Here is a 16,264-nt window from a genome sequence, read left to right as displayed (position 1 = left end):
CCAGTAACCTATAGCGTTAGCCACCCTACTAATCTTGGTGTCGTCTGCAAACTTACTTATCATTCTCCCATGTTCTCATCTATATTATTTATCTATATATAAAAAAAAGTAAGGGACCCAGTACTGATCCCTGTGGTATGCTGCTGGACACGGGCCTCCAGTTGAACTTGCGCTGTTGGCCTTGCACTGCATCACAAACTAGCTGTCTAGCCAATTGAGCTAAACCAGGCTAAACCCAATACCCTTATGAAAGTTTGAGTTTCCAACGAGAAGGTATTTCACTCATACTGGTGGAGCTAAGCACATCATTCATTCTCTTCCAGCTTTGCAGGTCAGTCCTTTTTTTGGATCCCATGGCTGCTAACTACTCCAGCGACCTCCACCCATACCAGCTTTCCTGAACAGGCGCAGGAATGTGGCGACTAGGGGCTTTTCACAGTAACTTCATTTGAAGCCTACTTGTGACAATAAGCAATTTCTTCTTCTTCTTCTCCCAGGCTACCTTGGTCAGGTGGGAGGGCATCCTGCCCCCATTCTTCAAAAGGGCACCTCCTGCCTTTCCATAACAGCCTGGAGGAAAGGTTCCAGAGAAGCACTGTTGTACCGTGGGCCCGAAGGTTGCTTTTTCCTCTTAAACATTGCGATTGATGCCCAATCTGGAACTCCCAGCCTGCAGTGGGTGAATGGCTGTCTGGTTGCTGTTTAAATATGGCACCGGGACCTTAGACAGCCCCCCATAGTTAACAGCGGAGCGACAGTATTCTTGCCCACCCTGGCACAAGATTTGCCAAGCTACTCATGGATATATAATTAATAAGCCATAAAGCAGAAGATCATGTGTGTTCAGCCGTGGATTTTGCGGTGGCGAGGGGTGCACTGAACGAGAAACGCCGCTGACAACAGCAGAACCAGAAGATCCTGCCGATGGCCAGTGGCGAGCAGTCCTTCACTGCTGCAGAACACACTGTGGGTGGATAAGGGGGGAATCCCACCCACGATCTCTGACCTGACCCACTTTTTTTGAAGAGAAAAATCCTGCAGATGCTGGAGCTCTGACATAAAAATGGAAATGCTGGGAAAAATCAGCACGTCTGGAAGTACCTATGGAGAGAGGAGCAGAGTTGGAGTTGAGTCCAATAATTCATGTTTACTTGCAATTGGAAAGGGTTTCACTTTTGCTTATCGTGGCTAGCAACTCCTTTAAAATAAAATTCCCCTTTTGGATAACTCCACCTATCTGAAATAAAAACTGACCTCAAGCACCCAAAAGATCAGAATCTGTGGAAAGAAACAAATAGCAGTGCAAGTGGATAACCTGGAGGCAATGGTGCAGTGATATTGTCACTGGACTAATAATCCAAAGACCCAGGGTTACGCTCTGGAGTCCTGGGTTGGAATTGCACCAGGGCAGAATTCAATAAAAATCTGGAATTAAAAGCGTAATGATGACCATGAAACCATTGTCATTTGTTGTAAAAAAAACCATATGGTTCCCTAGTGTCCTTCAGGGAAGGAAATCTGCTGTCATTACCCAGCTGGTCTACATGTGACTCCACATCCACCCAGCGATTTGGTTCACTCTTAACTGCCCCCCCACTGAAATAGCCTGGTAAACCACTCAGTTCAAGGGATGCTGACCCAGCCAATGATGCCCACATCCGCAGAATATATAAAAAACATTAACCCAACTCCCTCTTGGCACAGAAGCTGACTATCATGCTGCGTGTTTCCATTATTTTCTGGGTTTTAAATTCAAGGATTCTTTCACTTATTCTTTCGGGATGTTGGCGTTGCTGGCAATGCCAACATTTGTTGCCCACTCCTAATTTCCCTTGAACAGCTTGGTTAAACCACACTGCTGTGGAAGTGAGTTACCTTCCCTAAAGGACCCAGTAAACCAGGTGGGGGGTTTCAACAAGGTCCAATGATATTATTCCACTGCCGCAACCCTCCCCCCCCCCCGACAACCAGACATGTCTTCAATGGAGCGTCCATCTAGAATCAGCATTTAAAACCAGCAGCACTTTCTATCTGAAGTTCAGAGGTCATCCTGGGGCCGTGTCCATTCCCGGATCACGTGATTTCCGGTAAAGGCTGACAGCTGCGGTTTTGTGACGTCACCGGCTGGGGGGGGGAGTGATTGATTGGCCTAGGGGCCCGCCCCGGGGCAATGATTGACAGGCCCTGGCGCCCCGCCTCCATCCGGGGCCTCCTGCCGAGGAGGGGGAGCCGGTGGGCAGGTCGGAGAATGCCACCGCCTTTCACGGAGACTGACGGGAAACAGGTTGAGGAAGTGTCGCAATCGAAGCTGCGGCAAGGTCTGGAGTTTCTAGGGATTCGAGAGGTAGCAGTTTAATTTGTGTGTGAGGGGGAGGGCTTGGTATTGCCCCCCATCCCCCCCAAATAAAAAGACCCAATGCAGCAGCGAACATCATCACTAATCGACTTCAGGTAAATAACAATAACGAAGAGATTGAGCAGCTGGGTGGGCGTGAGAGCCTGGGGTGGGCGTGAGAGCCTGGGGTGGGGGTGAGAGCCTGGGGTGGGGGTGAGAGCCCGGGGTGGGGGTGAGAGCCCGGGGTGGGGGTGAGAGCCTGGGGTGGGGGTGAGAGCCTGGGGTGGGGGTAAGAGGATGTGGTGGTGGTGGTGGTGGTGGTGGAGGGGGGGGGGGGGACGGTCTGTGTGTTTTATCATTGAATTTTACAGTGCAGAAGAAGGCCATTCGGCCCATCGAGTCTGCACCGGCTCTTGGGAAGAGCACCCTACCCAAGGTCAACACCTCCACCCTATTCCCATAACCCAGTAACCCCACCCAACACTAAGGGCAATTTTGGACACTAAGGGCAATTTTGGACACTAAGGGCAATTTATCATGGCCAATCCACCTAACCTGCATATCTTTGGACTGTGGGAGGAAACCAGAGCACCCGGAGGAAACCCACGCACACACGGGGAGGATGTGCAGACTCCGCATAGTGACCCAAGCCGGAATCGAACCTGGGACCCTGGAGCTGTGAAGCAATTGGGCTATCGACAGTGCTACTGTGCTGCTGTGTTGGGGGGGGAGGGGGGGTGTGATGGACTGTGGGGGGGGGGGGGTGTGATGGACTGTGGGGGGGGGTGTGATGGACTGTGGGGGAGGGCGTGATGGACTGTGGGGGGGGGCGTGATGGACTGTGGGGGGGGGGCGTGATGGACTGTGGGGGGGGCGTGATGGACTGTGGGGGGGGCTGTGATGGACTGTGGGGGGGGCTGTGATGGACTGTGGGGGGGGCTGTGATGGACTGTGGGGGGGGCTGTGATGGACTGTGGGGGGGGGGGGTGTGATGGACTGTGGGGGGGGGTGTGATGGACTGTGGGGGAGGGCGTGATGGACTGTGGGGGGGGTGTGATGGACTGTGGGGGGGGGCGTGATGGACTGTGGGGGGGGCGTGATGGACTGTGGGGGGGGCTGTGATGGACTGTGGGGGGGGCTGTGATGGACTGTGGGGGGGGCTGTGATGGACTGTGGGGGGGGGCTGTGATGGACTGTGGGGGGGGGGGCTGTGATGGACTGTGGGGGGGGCTGTGATGGACTGTGGGGGGGGGGCTGTGATGGACTGTGGGGGGGGCTGTGATGGACTGTGGGGGGGGGGCTGTGATGGACTGTGGGGGGGGGCTGTGATGGACTGGGGGGGGCTGTGATGGACTGTGGGGGGGGGCTGTGATGGACTGTGGGGGGGGCTGTAATGGACTGTGGGGGGGGGCTGTAATGGACTGTGGGGGGGGGCTGTGATGGACTGTGGGGGGGGGCTGTGATGGACTGTGGGGGGGGCTGTGATGGACTGTGGGGGGGGGGCTGTGATGGACTGTGGGGGGGGCTGTGATGGACTGTGGGGGGGGCGTGATGGACTGTGGGGGGGCGTGATGGACTGTGGGGCGGGGTGTGATGGACTGTGTGGGGGGGCGGGGATGTGACGGACTGTGTGTGGTGGTGGGGATGTGATGGACTGTGTGTGGTGGTGAATCTGGATGGGGGGGTGAGAGTCTGGAGGGGATTTGATAACCCGGGGGGGGGGGGGGGGGGGGGTGGGGGTGGAGTGTTGGTGTGTGTGTGTCTGGGATGGGCGAGGGTGTGAGTGGGGGTGACAGTCTGTGTGTGTGTGTGTGTGTGGGGAGGGTTGTTGGGGGTGGGTGATTTAAGAGTGTGTGGGTGGGCAGGGACTGGATGAGGCTTGTGTTGCACATTGCACTCATTGTATTGTAAGTGTGGTTTAATTATTGACCATTATCAAATTATATTATTCCAACCTCTTGAAATTTTCTGGTGTTATGCGGAAGTGTCCAACAACAAAACAACGTCAGGGTGACTGATTTTGTTGATTAAATTAAGATCTTAGTTTGTGTGACCTACAAGGGAAGTGAGTTTCGCACAAATTTTTTTTTTATTTCTGCTAATCAACTCAGCGGAAGGATCGGAAGTCTGTTTCAGAATGAAGTGCAGTTTATTGAGCCCCGTGAAAGGGCGACAGTTTAGTTCAAAACCAGCCACAATCGCAAGGTGAGTGTATTTTAAAGTCAGTGTTGGATCTTTCGAGTTGCTGTTTGTGGAAATGGCCTTGGAATTTCTTTTTAATTGTGCTTGTTTTTGAAGTTTCTTACAACCAGCTTTTCTGTACCGGATTCTTGTTTCTATTTCAGTATAATGATCAGGGATGTAATGCAAAATGTCTCCATAGTCCCAGATGACCGTAGGCTGCTTTTCCCCTTTGAGGGGGAGAGCTAACTGGTGGCGATTTAACCTGAGGATCACTACACCTTACCAACCTTTGTTATCAAGGTTGAGTAGGCGAGGCCTTAATGAATAATCTCAGCCGGGTACAGGAATTGAACCCGTGTTGCTGGCCTCGCTCTGCAACACAAACCAACTGTCTATGACTTGTATTTTTCGAATATTTTTTAATAAAAGTCTACACAGGAGAAAAACGATGGCCAAAGCGCTAAGAGTTTGAAGTGACTGAAAAGGTATGAATTGAGGTGACAGGTTGGAGGATGTGAGTGAGAAGTTCCAGAACAGGACAAAAACCTCTGCCATAATTGGTGGAGCAAGACATGAGACAGGTAAGGTAATGGTGCAGAGAAATATAGAAGGGGGAGGATGGGCCAGGTTTTAAAAAAAAGATGGATGAAGTCACAAAGGGATTTATAATTTTAAAATGGTGTTTGAAAATGCTATACCTAACCTGCCTCGTGAAAAACAATCAATAGCCAACAGGGCAGTGCCACACCTGTTTTAGGTGAACTGTGGCTCCATTTGCAATGCAATCCTCATCACCTACAGTGTGGATACTATAGGTTGAGGTTTAGTAATAGTCACCGTTAATTAGTAATGGCAGTCAATGGTGAAAGACATATCATGGTTAGGTTGACCAATAATTTTAGAAGATTAAGGATGGCCTGGCTCTTTAAAGGCGCACCTTTATATTATTTCGCAGATACGACATTAAATTATTTGGACTGACTATTAGGATAGTAGAATTGAAAAAACGGTAACTTTTCAAATTAAAATGTTTATACAGAAATATTCTATTCCAGTAAATCCTGAACTCTGTCTTGCTGTCTGGTGAAATACTTGAAAATGCAGCTATTAAGATTGAGGGTTATTGGCAGGATAATAAGAAGCAACTGTTCCCCTTAGTTGAAGGATGAATAACAAGGGGGCATCATTTTAAGGTGAGGAGCAGGAGGTTGAGGGGTTTGAGCCAAAATGGTGGTGAGAGTCTGGAATGCACTATCTGGAAATAGAACAGTACAGCACAGAACAGGCCCTTCGGCCCTCGATGTTGTGCCGAGCAATGCTCACCCTACTTAAACCCACGTAACCCATATCCCAACAATCCCCCCATTAACCTTACACTACGGGCAATTTAGCATGGCCAATCCACCTAACCCGCACATCTTTGGACTGTGGGAGGAAACCGGAGCACCCGGAGGAAACCCACGCACACACGGGGAGGACGTGCAGACTCCACACAGACAGTGACCCAGCCGGGAATCGAACCTGGGACCCTGGAGCTGTGAAGCATTGATGCTAACCACCATGCTACCGTGAGGCCCCAAAAGGTAGTAGAGGAAGGAAATTTCACAACCGTTAAAAAGTATGTGGATGAGCACTTGAAATGTCATAACATTCAAGGCTATGGGAAAGGGCGATTAGTGTAGATTTAGTGTAATTTTTCTGGGTGCAGACTCGATGGGCAGAAGGGCCACTTCTCTACTGTATTACACTCTAAAGACGATTTCACAAATTTGAACAAAATTAAACCACCTTACCTTACTTTACCTTGTACCATTCCCCCTGACTGGTTTTATGACTCCTTTGAAGTAAACCAGCTCTGATCTTTGAAGCAGTTTTTGGAGGTTTTGCAATTGTTATTGGCTTGTTATCATTTATTCATATTTAGAGCTGCTCTTGAGTATTATTTATTTGTTTATTTGAAAATTAATATGGGCCTCATAGCCAGACTTTCTATGACTTTCTGTCATGGTCTAATGGTTTTTTCTAACTGTGAAAGACAATTTGTGGAATTCAGCAATTTACTTTGGGGAGTAGGGGGGAGAATGTTTCGACTCTGCAAAGCATCCTGATTTATAACATTTGGTGAAGCTTTGTCATTCATTCAACTTGTATCAAACGGGCAGCACAGTAGCATAGTGGTTAGCACAGTTGCTTCACAGCTCCAGGGTCCCAGGTTCGATTCCCGGCTTGGGTTACTGTCTGTGTGGAGTCTGAACGTTCTCCCCGTGTGTGCGTGGGTTTCCTCCGGGTGCTCCAGTTTCCTTCCACAGTCCAAAGATGTGTAGGTTAGTTGAGTTGGCCATGATAAATTGCCCTCAGTGTCCAAAAAAGGTTAGCTGGGGTTACAGCGATAGGGTGGGAGTGGGGGCTTAAGTAGGGTGCCTTTTCCAAGAGCCAGTGCAGACTCGGTGGGCCAAATGGCCTCCTTCTGCACTGTAAATTCTATGAAACCTGTCTTGTTTCCAATTTGAGGCAGCTTGAAGGTCAGCTATGTTGGCCATCACTGCACAGTAAGGTACCTCTGTCAAGGAAGATCTTTGGTTCTGTGCAAAAGGAACAGGTTGATTTGAAAGGATTTTGATAGAGAGTAACATGCAGCTGGTGAGTAAAGGTTGTTGTGGAAAGGCAGATTGGAGAGGGTAGCATATTGGAGACGATGGATGGCGTAAAAAGAGAAGGTGATGAGAAACATTTTGAAAAAGATGGGGACCATACATGAGGTAAGAATCATTAACAATGTCAAGTAGCCACATGATTCTGATTGCCCTGGCACGCGTTAGAATGATTCCCAAATGTTCTCTACCTCAATTAGTGCAAAATCAAGATAAATATTTCTTGCCAATTACTCAAAATCATGGCGAGAATTCACTGATGTTAATTCTGAAGCAGCTCTTTGCATAATGTTTTACCTCTAGGTCACCATTTAGCCATGGTGACTATTGAACCAGTGTTTGTGTGAGAAAATTATAAAAGCTTGAACGTCAGATATTTGGAACATTCCTGTTGCCCCTAACTGGAAATGGGTCAGTTCTTCAATGCTAATTTACTATGAAAGACTATAATAGGAAATGAAAGTTTGGGCAAGCACAATGTTCTATGGCTGCGACCAGTTTAATGTTCCACAAAGTATGCTACATGTTTTATCCAAAGAAGTGCAGCTAGGTATCTGTAATTTATCTAATATATTGTGATTAATATTTTTGAGTTTCTCATGCAACAGGATTGCAGTTAAATTCACGTTTCAATGAATCCTTCAGTATCAGCGTCCTGAGAAACCTATTGCAAAGAGTTCACATCAGTCATGATGTCCTCCCATAACAAATTAAGGAGGAACTAAAAGCATGACAAGACTGTCAATGTGTTGTGCTATACATGTTGCAGCTTTTAAAATGTATATCTAAATGGGATAATTGTCCTGTGAACAAATTTCTAGTTGATGGTTTGTCATTATTCAAGGTGCCTTCTGTCAAGCCACAAGCATCTGAAAAATGAACATGTTATCTCTGCGATGTCAGCTAAGTTGGAGACTTAGTAACCACATTCCGCTTGGAGAAATATGAAAAGCAGGCCAAACTTGAAGGAACCAAATCAAGAGAAGAGCAAGGAGAATTGAATAAAGTATCTGCCATTACAGAATTTAAAAACTTAAATTTGTATACTAGTTTATTTGTCTGCATTTTTGGTGCAATCTGTTTCAGAGGGTAAACAATAACAATGTTTGTCTATAGGCTTGCAATGTGAGGAAATTATTTCAAAGTTGTCACAGTGGAAAACAGCATTGTTTATTGAATTATTATTATTGATAAAAGCATCTCATTTATACTACGTCAGTAAACCAAAAATGGGAGTCTTACTTAGCATCTATTTCTGCAACAAAAAGCTGGTTAATTTTGTTTCTGAACTTATTTCTACAAGAACCAGTGACAAAACTGTTAACCATTTTGATTATATAATAAATTGTTCTTTATAATCTATTTTCTTTTTATCCTAGGATGAAAGAAGAAGATTTTAATCAGCCTTAATTATGTTTACAATAGTGAGCCTCTTGTACAGCCTTCAGTTTCTGAACTCTGGTAAATATGTTCTTTTTCAATGTAAAAGCATCATTCAAATATTTTTCTGTTTCATAGATGTACTCCACATCTATGTATTCTATTTTCTGGCAAAATATTTTTTTCTCTCTGAAAAATATCCCATTTATGTAGTTAAAATAATTCATTTTTCTATCAAGCTTTCAGAATAAAATCTGTTTCTAAATTATCTCAACGCATGCATTTGAGAATTTTGTGGAACAATAATAATGTGAATTATTTTAACATTGAAAAATTACAACCTTGGGTGCAATAGGGGCAGCACGGTAGCATTGTGGATAGCACAATCGCTTCACAGTTCCAGGGTCCCAGGTTGGATTCCGGCTTGGGTCACTGTCTGTGCGGAGTCTGCACATCCTCCCCGTGTGTGCGTGGGTTTCCTCCGGGTGCTCCGGTTTCCTCCCACAGTCCAAAGATGTGCAGGTTAGGTGGATTGGCCATGATAAATTGCCCTTAGTGTCCAAAATTGCCCTTAGTGTTGGGTGAGGTTACTGGGTTATGGGGATGGGGTGGATGTGTTAACCTTGGGTAGGGTGCTCCTTCCAGGAGCCGGTGCAGACTCGATGGGCCGGATGGCCTCCTTCTGCACTGTAAATTCTATGTAATATTGGCGTGGCAATAATACACCTGCTCCTGAGAGAGGTGTGGGTTAAAGTTCCTTCCAGAGATTTGTGAGATCTCGGCTGACCTTTTTGGTGCAGTTTTATACGGTCAAGGGTGTGCTTTTTGGATGAGACATTAAATCAGGGTCTTCATCTGCCTTCTCGAGTGGACATAACGATCAAATTGAAATGTTCAATAAAGGGTAATGTTCTGGCCAAGTATATACCTTAAACTAATATTACTATCTCATTGAATGGCAGAGCAGACTTGAGCGGTTGAATGGTCTACTTCTGCTCTGACATCTTATGGTCTACGAAAATAGATAAGATTATTTTATTACTGAAATATATTAGATTAATCTACAGTCCGTTTATATCATGACTTGCATATGAGTCTGTTTTGTGCAAAATTGACTGCCATGTTTTACTACATTACAACAGCGACTGCAGTTCAACGTGCCTTGAATAGTGAAGCACTTTAGAATGCCCTAGTATTGTGCTGGGTATTATCCTAATATTCAGGTGTTGTATAAATACAAGCTCTTCATGCCATTGTTTACTCCTCTTCCTTTCACAAAAGAGATACTCAAAATCATACGGTAGCATAATTGAATGCTTGGTCTCAATTACGGTACCATCCATTGCTTATAATGGTGAACACTGGCAAATCTCTGATGGCCTTATTCGTGTTTAGTTGGAGGAAATGATATGTCCTTTAACTGAGAGGCTAAATTAACAGAGGTTGCCCTGATCTTTCTGATGCCAGCAGTTTGTGTTGCTTTATCAATGAAAAATAGCAGCCATTAATAATAATAATAATAATAATAATAATAATAATAAATAATAATTGCTTATTGTCACAAGTAAGCTTCAATGAAGTTACTGTGGAAAGCCCCAAGTCGCCACATTCCGGTGCTTGTTCGGGGAGTCCGGTACGGGAAATTAATGTAGCATTAATGTTTTGGATAATGCTTTTGGACATAAAGGTATACTTTCAATGGACCTTGCCTTGCTTTGTATTCCAGCTTATCTCTATGTATTGAACTAAGCTCGTGATGGCTTCAAGCCCAAGTCTAGGATTTCATTACACAACGTTTGCTCATGCAGCACCAATGGTCCACTGCATTTTGAGAGTTGATGCCTTTCTGATGAGACATTCAGTTTGGGCATTGTCTGCCAATTCAGGTGTTTTTTTTTGAAAAAGTAAATCCTGTGGCACTATTCAAAGAAAAGCCCAGGAGCTCTTCCAGTAATCAGCGTAGCATATATTCTTAACCAATACTACTAAATTATTTTTACACTTCTGTTAATGGATGAAGCTTTTTGCTCTGTTGATTGCTTAGATTTCTCAAATAATAATACTTGCCAACTACAGTTCAAACTGAATTTTTTTAGCTGGAGAGCACATGGGGACATCATGTTTGCATGACAACCTTTCTGTATAAATGGTACAATAATTCACTTACTGGAGTTATGACTCATTGATTTGCCCTCCGCCGCTCCATCAGAATTTTAGCCAAATCTCCAGTAGCTATGAACCTTTCTCTGGAACAATTTTGCAACAAAATATATAAATAGAAATGTGTAATAGAGCCACAATCATGTAATTACTGAGCACCACCTTAAAAACTGAACTGCATATTAATATTTCAACTCATTTAATGTAAATAGTGCTCTGGATATAATATGCATCCATTTTGTACCCCTTGCAAGACCATGGACAGCACATGTAGAACGTTATTTGATGTAATACAGGGGGCTGCTTTCTCTTTCCTCATTCTCATTTTTTTTGTTCTCCTTTTAAATACTTTTTATTCATTCATGAAATATGGGCATCTCTGCTAGGCTAGCATTTAATGTATTACCCATTTCTCATTGCCCCAAGAAGGTGGTGGTGTTTTTAGTATGTGGAGTAACTGCCAGGCAATAGCTTCCACAGTGGCTAAATTGAGCTCTCTGCCCCCTGACAAAAATTCAGCAGCCTTCAGTGGTATGTCATTGATTGGGGTGCACCACAGCTGCAGTCCGGGCCCCATGGTGGCTGCTGTCCATTAGGTGTAGGTACACCCGTAGGTCTGTAAGGGAGGGGGCTTCCAGGATTTTCACCCAGCTTCGCTGCTAATCCTGTCAAGTTTGCAGCACGTCTCCCTCCCTATGATCTAATGTCAAAGGTAATTAGATGGAAGTATAGACTTTTAGCCCATTATATTGCAGCAGTCTGATGTTAATGTATATGCCACTATTGTCAAATTCACAAATACTTCCAAGAGTTAAACGTTCGTCCAGTTACACAAATCATTAAATGCAGTGATACAGGCTAATAAGGCACTTTTTAAAGGTATTAAACAAAATGCTGGGATCCTTGGGAATAGAATTGAAAAGCAGTGCAGTTATGTTAAACCTGAATAGGATCTTGCAGAGAAAGGAACAGCTCTGGAGTCCAGGATATAGGGGCACAATAAGAAAGATTAGCGAGTATGATACCAGAAGTGAAGTTTTGAATGTGCTGGAACTCTTCCTCTAGAAAAGAGAAAACTGAAGGGTGACCTGTTAAGGTCATCAAGATTAGGAAAGGATTCGACAGAGTAGATGTAGAACAGGTGTTTCCATTTCGAGGGTAGACCAGGACTAAGGACCAAAAATATAAGATTGTCACAAAAAAATCTATCTATCTATCTCTATTATTAATCAAGAACTTATCTATCTATCTCTATCTTAAAGATACCAGTGATTTGGCCTCCACAGCCTTCTGTGGCAAAGAGTCCCACAGATTCACTACCCTCTGGCTAAAGAAATTCCTCTTCATCTCTGTTTTAAAGGATCATCCCATTAGTCTGAGATTGTGTCCTCTGGTTCTAGTTTTTCCTACATGTGGGGACATCCTCTCCACGTCCACTCTATCCAGGCCCTGCAATATCCTGTAAATTTCAACAAGACCCCCCCCCCCCCCCCTCATCCTTCTAAACTCCAACGAGTACAGACCCAGAGTCCTCAACCGTTCCTCATACGACAAGCTCTTCATTGCAGGGATCATTCTTGTGAACCTCCTCTGGACCCTTTCTAAGGCCAGCACTTACTTCCTTAGATACACGGCCCCAAACTGCTCACAATACTCCAAACGGGGTGTGACCAGAGCCTTGTACAGCCTCATAAGTACATCCCTGGTCTTGTATTATAGTCCTCTTGACATGAATGCTAACATTGCATTTGCCTTCCTAACTGACGACTGAACCTAAACGTTAACCTTAAGAGAATCTTGAACAAGGACTCCCAAGTCCCTTTGTGGTTCTGATTTCCTTAGCATTTCCCCATTTGGAAAATAGTCTATGCCTCCATTCCTCCTTCCAAAATGCATAACCTCACACTTTTCCACATTGTATTCCATCTGCCACTTTGCCCACTCTCCTAGCCTGTCCAAGTCCTTCTGCAGCCCCTCTGCTTCCTCAATACTACCTGTCCGTCTACAGATCTTTGTACCATCTGCAAACTTAGCAACAGTGCCTTCAGTTCCTTCCTCCAGATCATGAAGATGCATTGTGAAAATTTGTGGTCCCAGCACAGACCCCTGAGGCACACCACTAGTCACCGGCTGCCATCCTGAAAAAGACCCCTTTATCCCCACTCTCTGCTTTCTGCCCGTCAGCCAGTCTGCTTCCATGCCAGGCTCTTGCCCTCAACACCATGGGCTCTTAACTTATTTAACAGTCTCCTATGCGGCACCTTGACAAAGGCCTTCTGGAAATCTAAATAAATCATGTCCACTGGTTGTCTTTTGTCTTTGTCTAACCTCCCTGTTACCTCCTCAAAGAACTCTTAATAGATTTGTTAAACATGACTTCCTCTTGACGAAGCCTTGCTGACTCAGTCCTATTTTATCATACATTACCAAGTACTCCGCAATCTCATCTCTAATAATGGACTCTTAAAATCTTACCAATGACCAAAGTCAGGCTAACTGGCCTATAATTTCCCGACCTCTGCCTCCCTCCCTCTTAAACAGCAGTGTTACATTAGCCACTTTCCAGTCCTCTGGGAGTCTCCCTGCCTCCAGTGATTACTGAAAGATCACCACAAATGCCTCCACAATCTCCTCCGCTATCTCTTTTAGAACCTGAGGTGTAGTCCATTGGTCCAGGTGATTTATCCACTTTCAGACCTTTCAGTTTTCCCAGAACCTTCTCCTTAGTGATGGCCTCTACACTCACCTCTCCCCCTGGAGCTCCTGGAACTCTGACATCCCACTGGTGTCTTCCACCGTGAAGACTGATGCAAAGTAACTATTCAGGTCCTCTGCCATTTCTTTGTTTCCTATTATTACTTCTCCAGCCGCATTTTCCAGTGGTCCTATTTTTGCCACTCTCTTACCTTCTATATATAAAAAAAACTCTTCCTATCTTTTTTATATTACTAGCTAACTGGCACAGCTATTTCATTCTCCCCCCACCTACTACTTTTTTTGTTGACCTCTGCCATCTTTTAAAGGCTTCCCACTAATCCTCGCCATTTTGTATGCTTTTCCTTTTGCTTTTATGCTGTTCTTGACTTCCCTCGTCAGCCATGGATGCCTTGTCCTCATCTTAGCATGTTTCCTCCTCCTTGGGATGAATTTCTGTTGTGCCTCCCGAATAACCCCAAAAAACTCCTGCCATTGCTGTTCCACTGTCTTCCCTGCTAGGCTCTTTTTCCAATCCACTCTGGCCAGCTCCTCCCTCATGTCTTTGTAGTTACCCTTATTTAATTGTAATACTGTTACATTTGATTGCAGCTTCTCCCTCTCAAACTGCAGGATAAATTCTATCATATTGTGGTCACTGCCTCTGAGAGCTCCTTCAATTTTAAGTTCCCTAATCAAGTCTGCCTCATTATACATCACCAAATCCAGAATTGCCTGTTCCTTATCGGCTCTGTCACAACTGCTCAAAAAATCATCTCTTAGAATTCTACAAATTTATTTTCTTGGGATCCACTATCAACCTGATTTTTCCCTGTGCACCTGCATATTGAAGTCCCCCATGATTATTGTGATATTCTCTTTTTTACATGCCGTTTCTATCTCCTGATTTATTTTCTGCCCCACATCCTGACTACTGCAAAGGAGCCTGTACATAACTCCCATTAGGGTCTTTTTACCTTTGCGATTCCTCAACTCTACCCACAGAGGTTCTATGCCTTCTGATCCTATATCGCTCCTTGCTATCGATTTAACTTCATTCCTTACTAACAATGCAACCCTGCCATGATATTAAATGGAGAATGCGTGAAAGGGGGAATGGCCTCCTTTTTAAAAAATGTTTCTATAATGTGGAACTTGCTACCACAAGTCCCCAAAGATGTGCTTGTTAGGTGAATTGGACATTCTAAACTCTCCCTCAGTGTACCCGAACAGGCGCCGTAGTGTGGCGACTGGGGGATTTGCACACTAACTTCATTGCAGCGTTATATGTAAGCGTACTTGTGACACTAATAAAGATTATTATTATGTAATTGAGGCAAATTGCATGAATGTATTTCAGGGGAATGTAGATGGGAATAAAAGCACATGTTGATGGAGTTAGATTAAGTGTGAGAGGATGTTTATAGACCTGTTGGGCTAAATGGCCTATTTCTGTGTTGCAAATATGATATAATTGGGCCGGCACAGTGGTTAGCACTGCTGCCTCACAGTGCCGAGGACCCGGGTCACTGTCCGTGTGGAGTTTGCACATCCTCCCCGTATCTGCATGGGTCTCACCCCACAACCCAATCGTGTGCAGGAGAGGTGGAATGGCCATGGTGATATTGCCCCTTAATTGGTAAAAAATAAGAATTGTGTACTCTTTTTTTAAAAAAAATAAATAAAAATAATAATTTAAAAGTAAATACGATATAATGCTATGTGATTAAATAGACTATGGACGCGATCCAACGGCCGCACTCCGCCAGAAAAGCAGCTTGCCACAACGCGGCTTGGCTGATGAAAGCCTGGAGACCCCGCTCCCGGGATCTATCCGGCTCGCAATGTAAATCCCAGCCATTATGGGTGGGATCACTTTTTGACAAATCTGCATATTAAAGCGAGGCAGCTCGCCTCACTCTAATGTCCAGATTCCCGAGGTATCTGAGGCTTTGGGTTTTACCTCCTTCGCCTCAGACTTCGGGTGAGCGCTGTTCAGCACTGGTCCCCACAAACGTGGACCTGATGGAACTGTACTTGTGGGGGTCTCCCAGGCGTTCGGAGGCCCCCAGCTGCGTGTCCTTTGGGTAGGGTGGTACCCTGGCACTGCTGAGTTGGCAGCATTGACACTGCCAAAGTGCCAAGCTAGCATTTGTTGCATGCAGCAGGCCAAGGCGTCTGGCCTGGATGTTTTTGGGGGGAGCTCGAGACCCTTCTATAGTGCATTCGGGCTGGGGGGAGCTCGGGGATTGTTTCGGGGGCATCTGTGCCCCAATCTCTTGCTACTCTGGGGATTTCCGCCAGAACTCCCCACTGTACAAAACGGAGCTGTGTGCGGCCTCGGCTGCATGTTCACCGTTCAGGCCCCTTATATACATCAAGTCGTGTTGAATAGCCATGTGTTTCACGGCACTTCGAGCGCTGGGAAAGACGCAGCTAAATGCACCCGCCAGGGGGCTTTGTTCCCTTTTGGGATAATCGAGCCCAACGGCCACGCGTCCAGAAAGCAGCATGCCACCGTGCAGCTTGGCCGGAAAGGCGGGAGCGAGAGAGATAGTCTCAATTTAATGTGCCGATTCCCAAACCATCTGAGGATCTCTCCCCTTTGTCTCGGAGACCTCAGGTGAACTGGTCCTGCAAATGGAGATCAGACGGAACAGCACTTGTGGGGGTCTCCTAGGGGATCGGAATCCCATAGGTGCATGCCCTTTAGGCATGGTGTGACCCTGGCAGTGCTACCTGAGTGCCAGCCTGGCACTGCCAAGGTGGCACATTTCGTGTTCTGGCGGTCGGACCAGGGGTGCATTGTGCTGGGGTGGGGCTTAAACTTCTGCAAATTGATACTTACACTTTTAAAAAA

At 45.6% G+C, this 16,264-nt stretch overlaps 1 protein-coding gene across 4 annotated transcripts in view; it reads left to right on the top strand.

Annotated features, from left to right (window-relative positions):
- The first annotated feature begins 2,169 nt into the window (after window positions 1-2,169).
- The window catches only part of LOC119968819 (interferon alpha/beta receptor 2-like), a 31,260-nt gene continuing 17,165 nt past the window's right edge, over window positions 2,170-16,264 (top strand). Inside the window, exons 1-3 of one of the 4 annotated variants that reach the window (XM_038801650.1) lie at window positions 2,170-2,451; window positions 8,015-8,176; window positions 8,550-8,631. Coding sequence is in view for 3 of the 4 variants with exons in the window: in XM_038801646.1 (XP_038657574.1) it covers window positions 8,583-8,631 (49 nt within the window). In the remaining variant the exon portion in view is untranslated. Of the gene's footprint in view, window positions 2,452-4,265; window positions 4,541-8,014; window positions 8,177-8,549; window positions 8,632-16,264 lie in introns of those variants that run through there. The other 3 variants (XM_038801646.1, XM_038801647.1, XM_038801649.1) reach the window with 3 other exon arrangements.

Source organism: Scyliorhinus canicula, chromosome 7, assembly GCF_902713615.1.
Source record: "Scyliorhinus canicula chromosome 7, sScyCan1.1, whole genome shotgun sequence".
NCBI lineage: Eukaryota > Metazoa > Chordata > Chondrichthyes > Carcharhiniformes > Scyliorhinidae > Scyliorhinus > Scyliorhinus canicula.
Note: the sequence above shows the minus strand (reverse complement) of the source record. Positions and strands in the feature narration are given on the sequence as shown.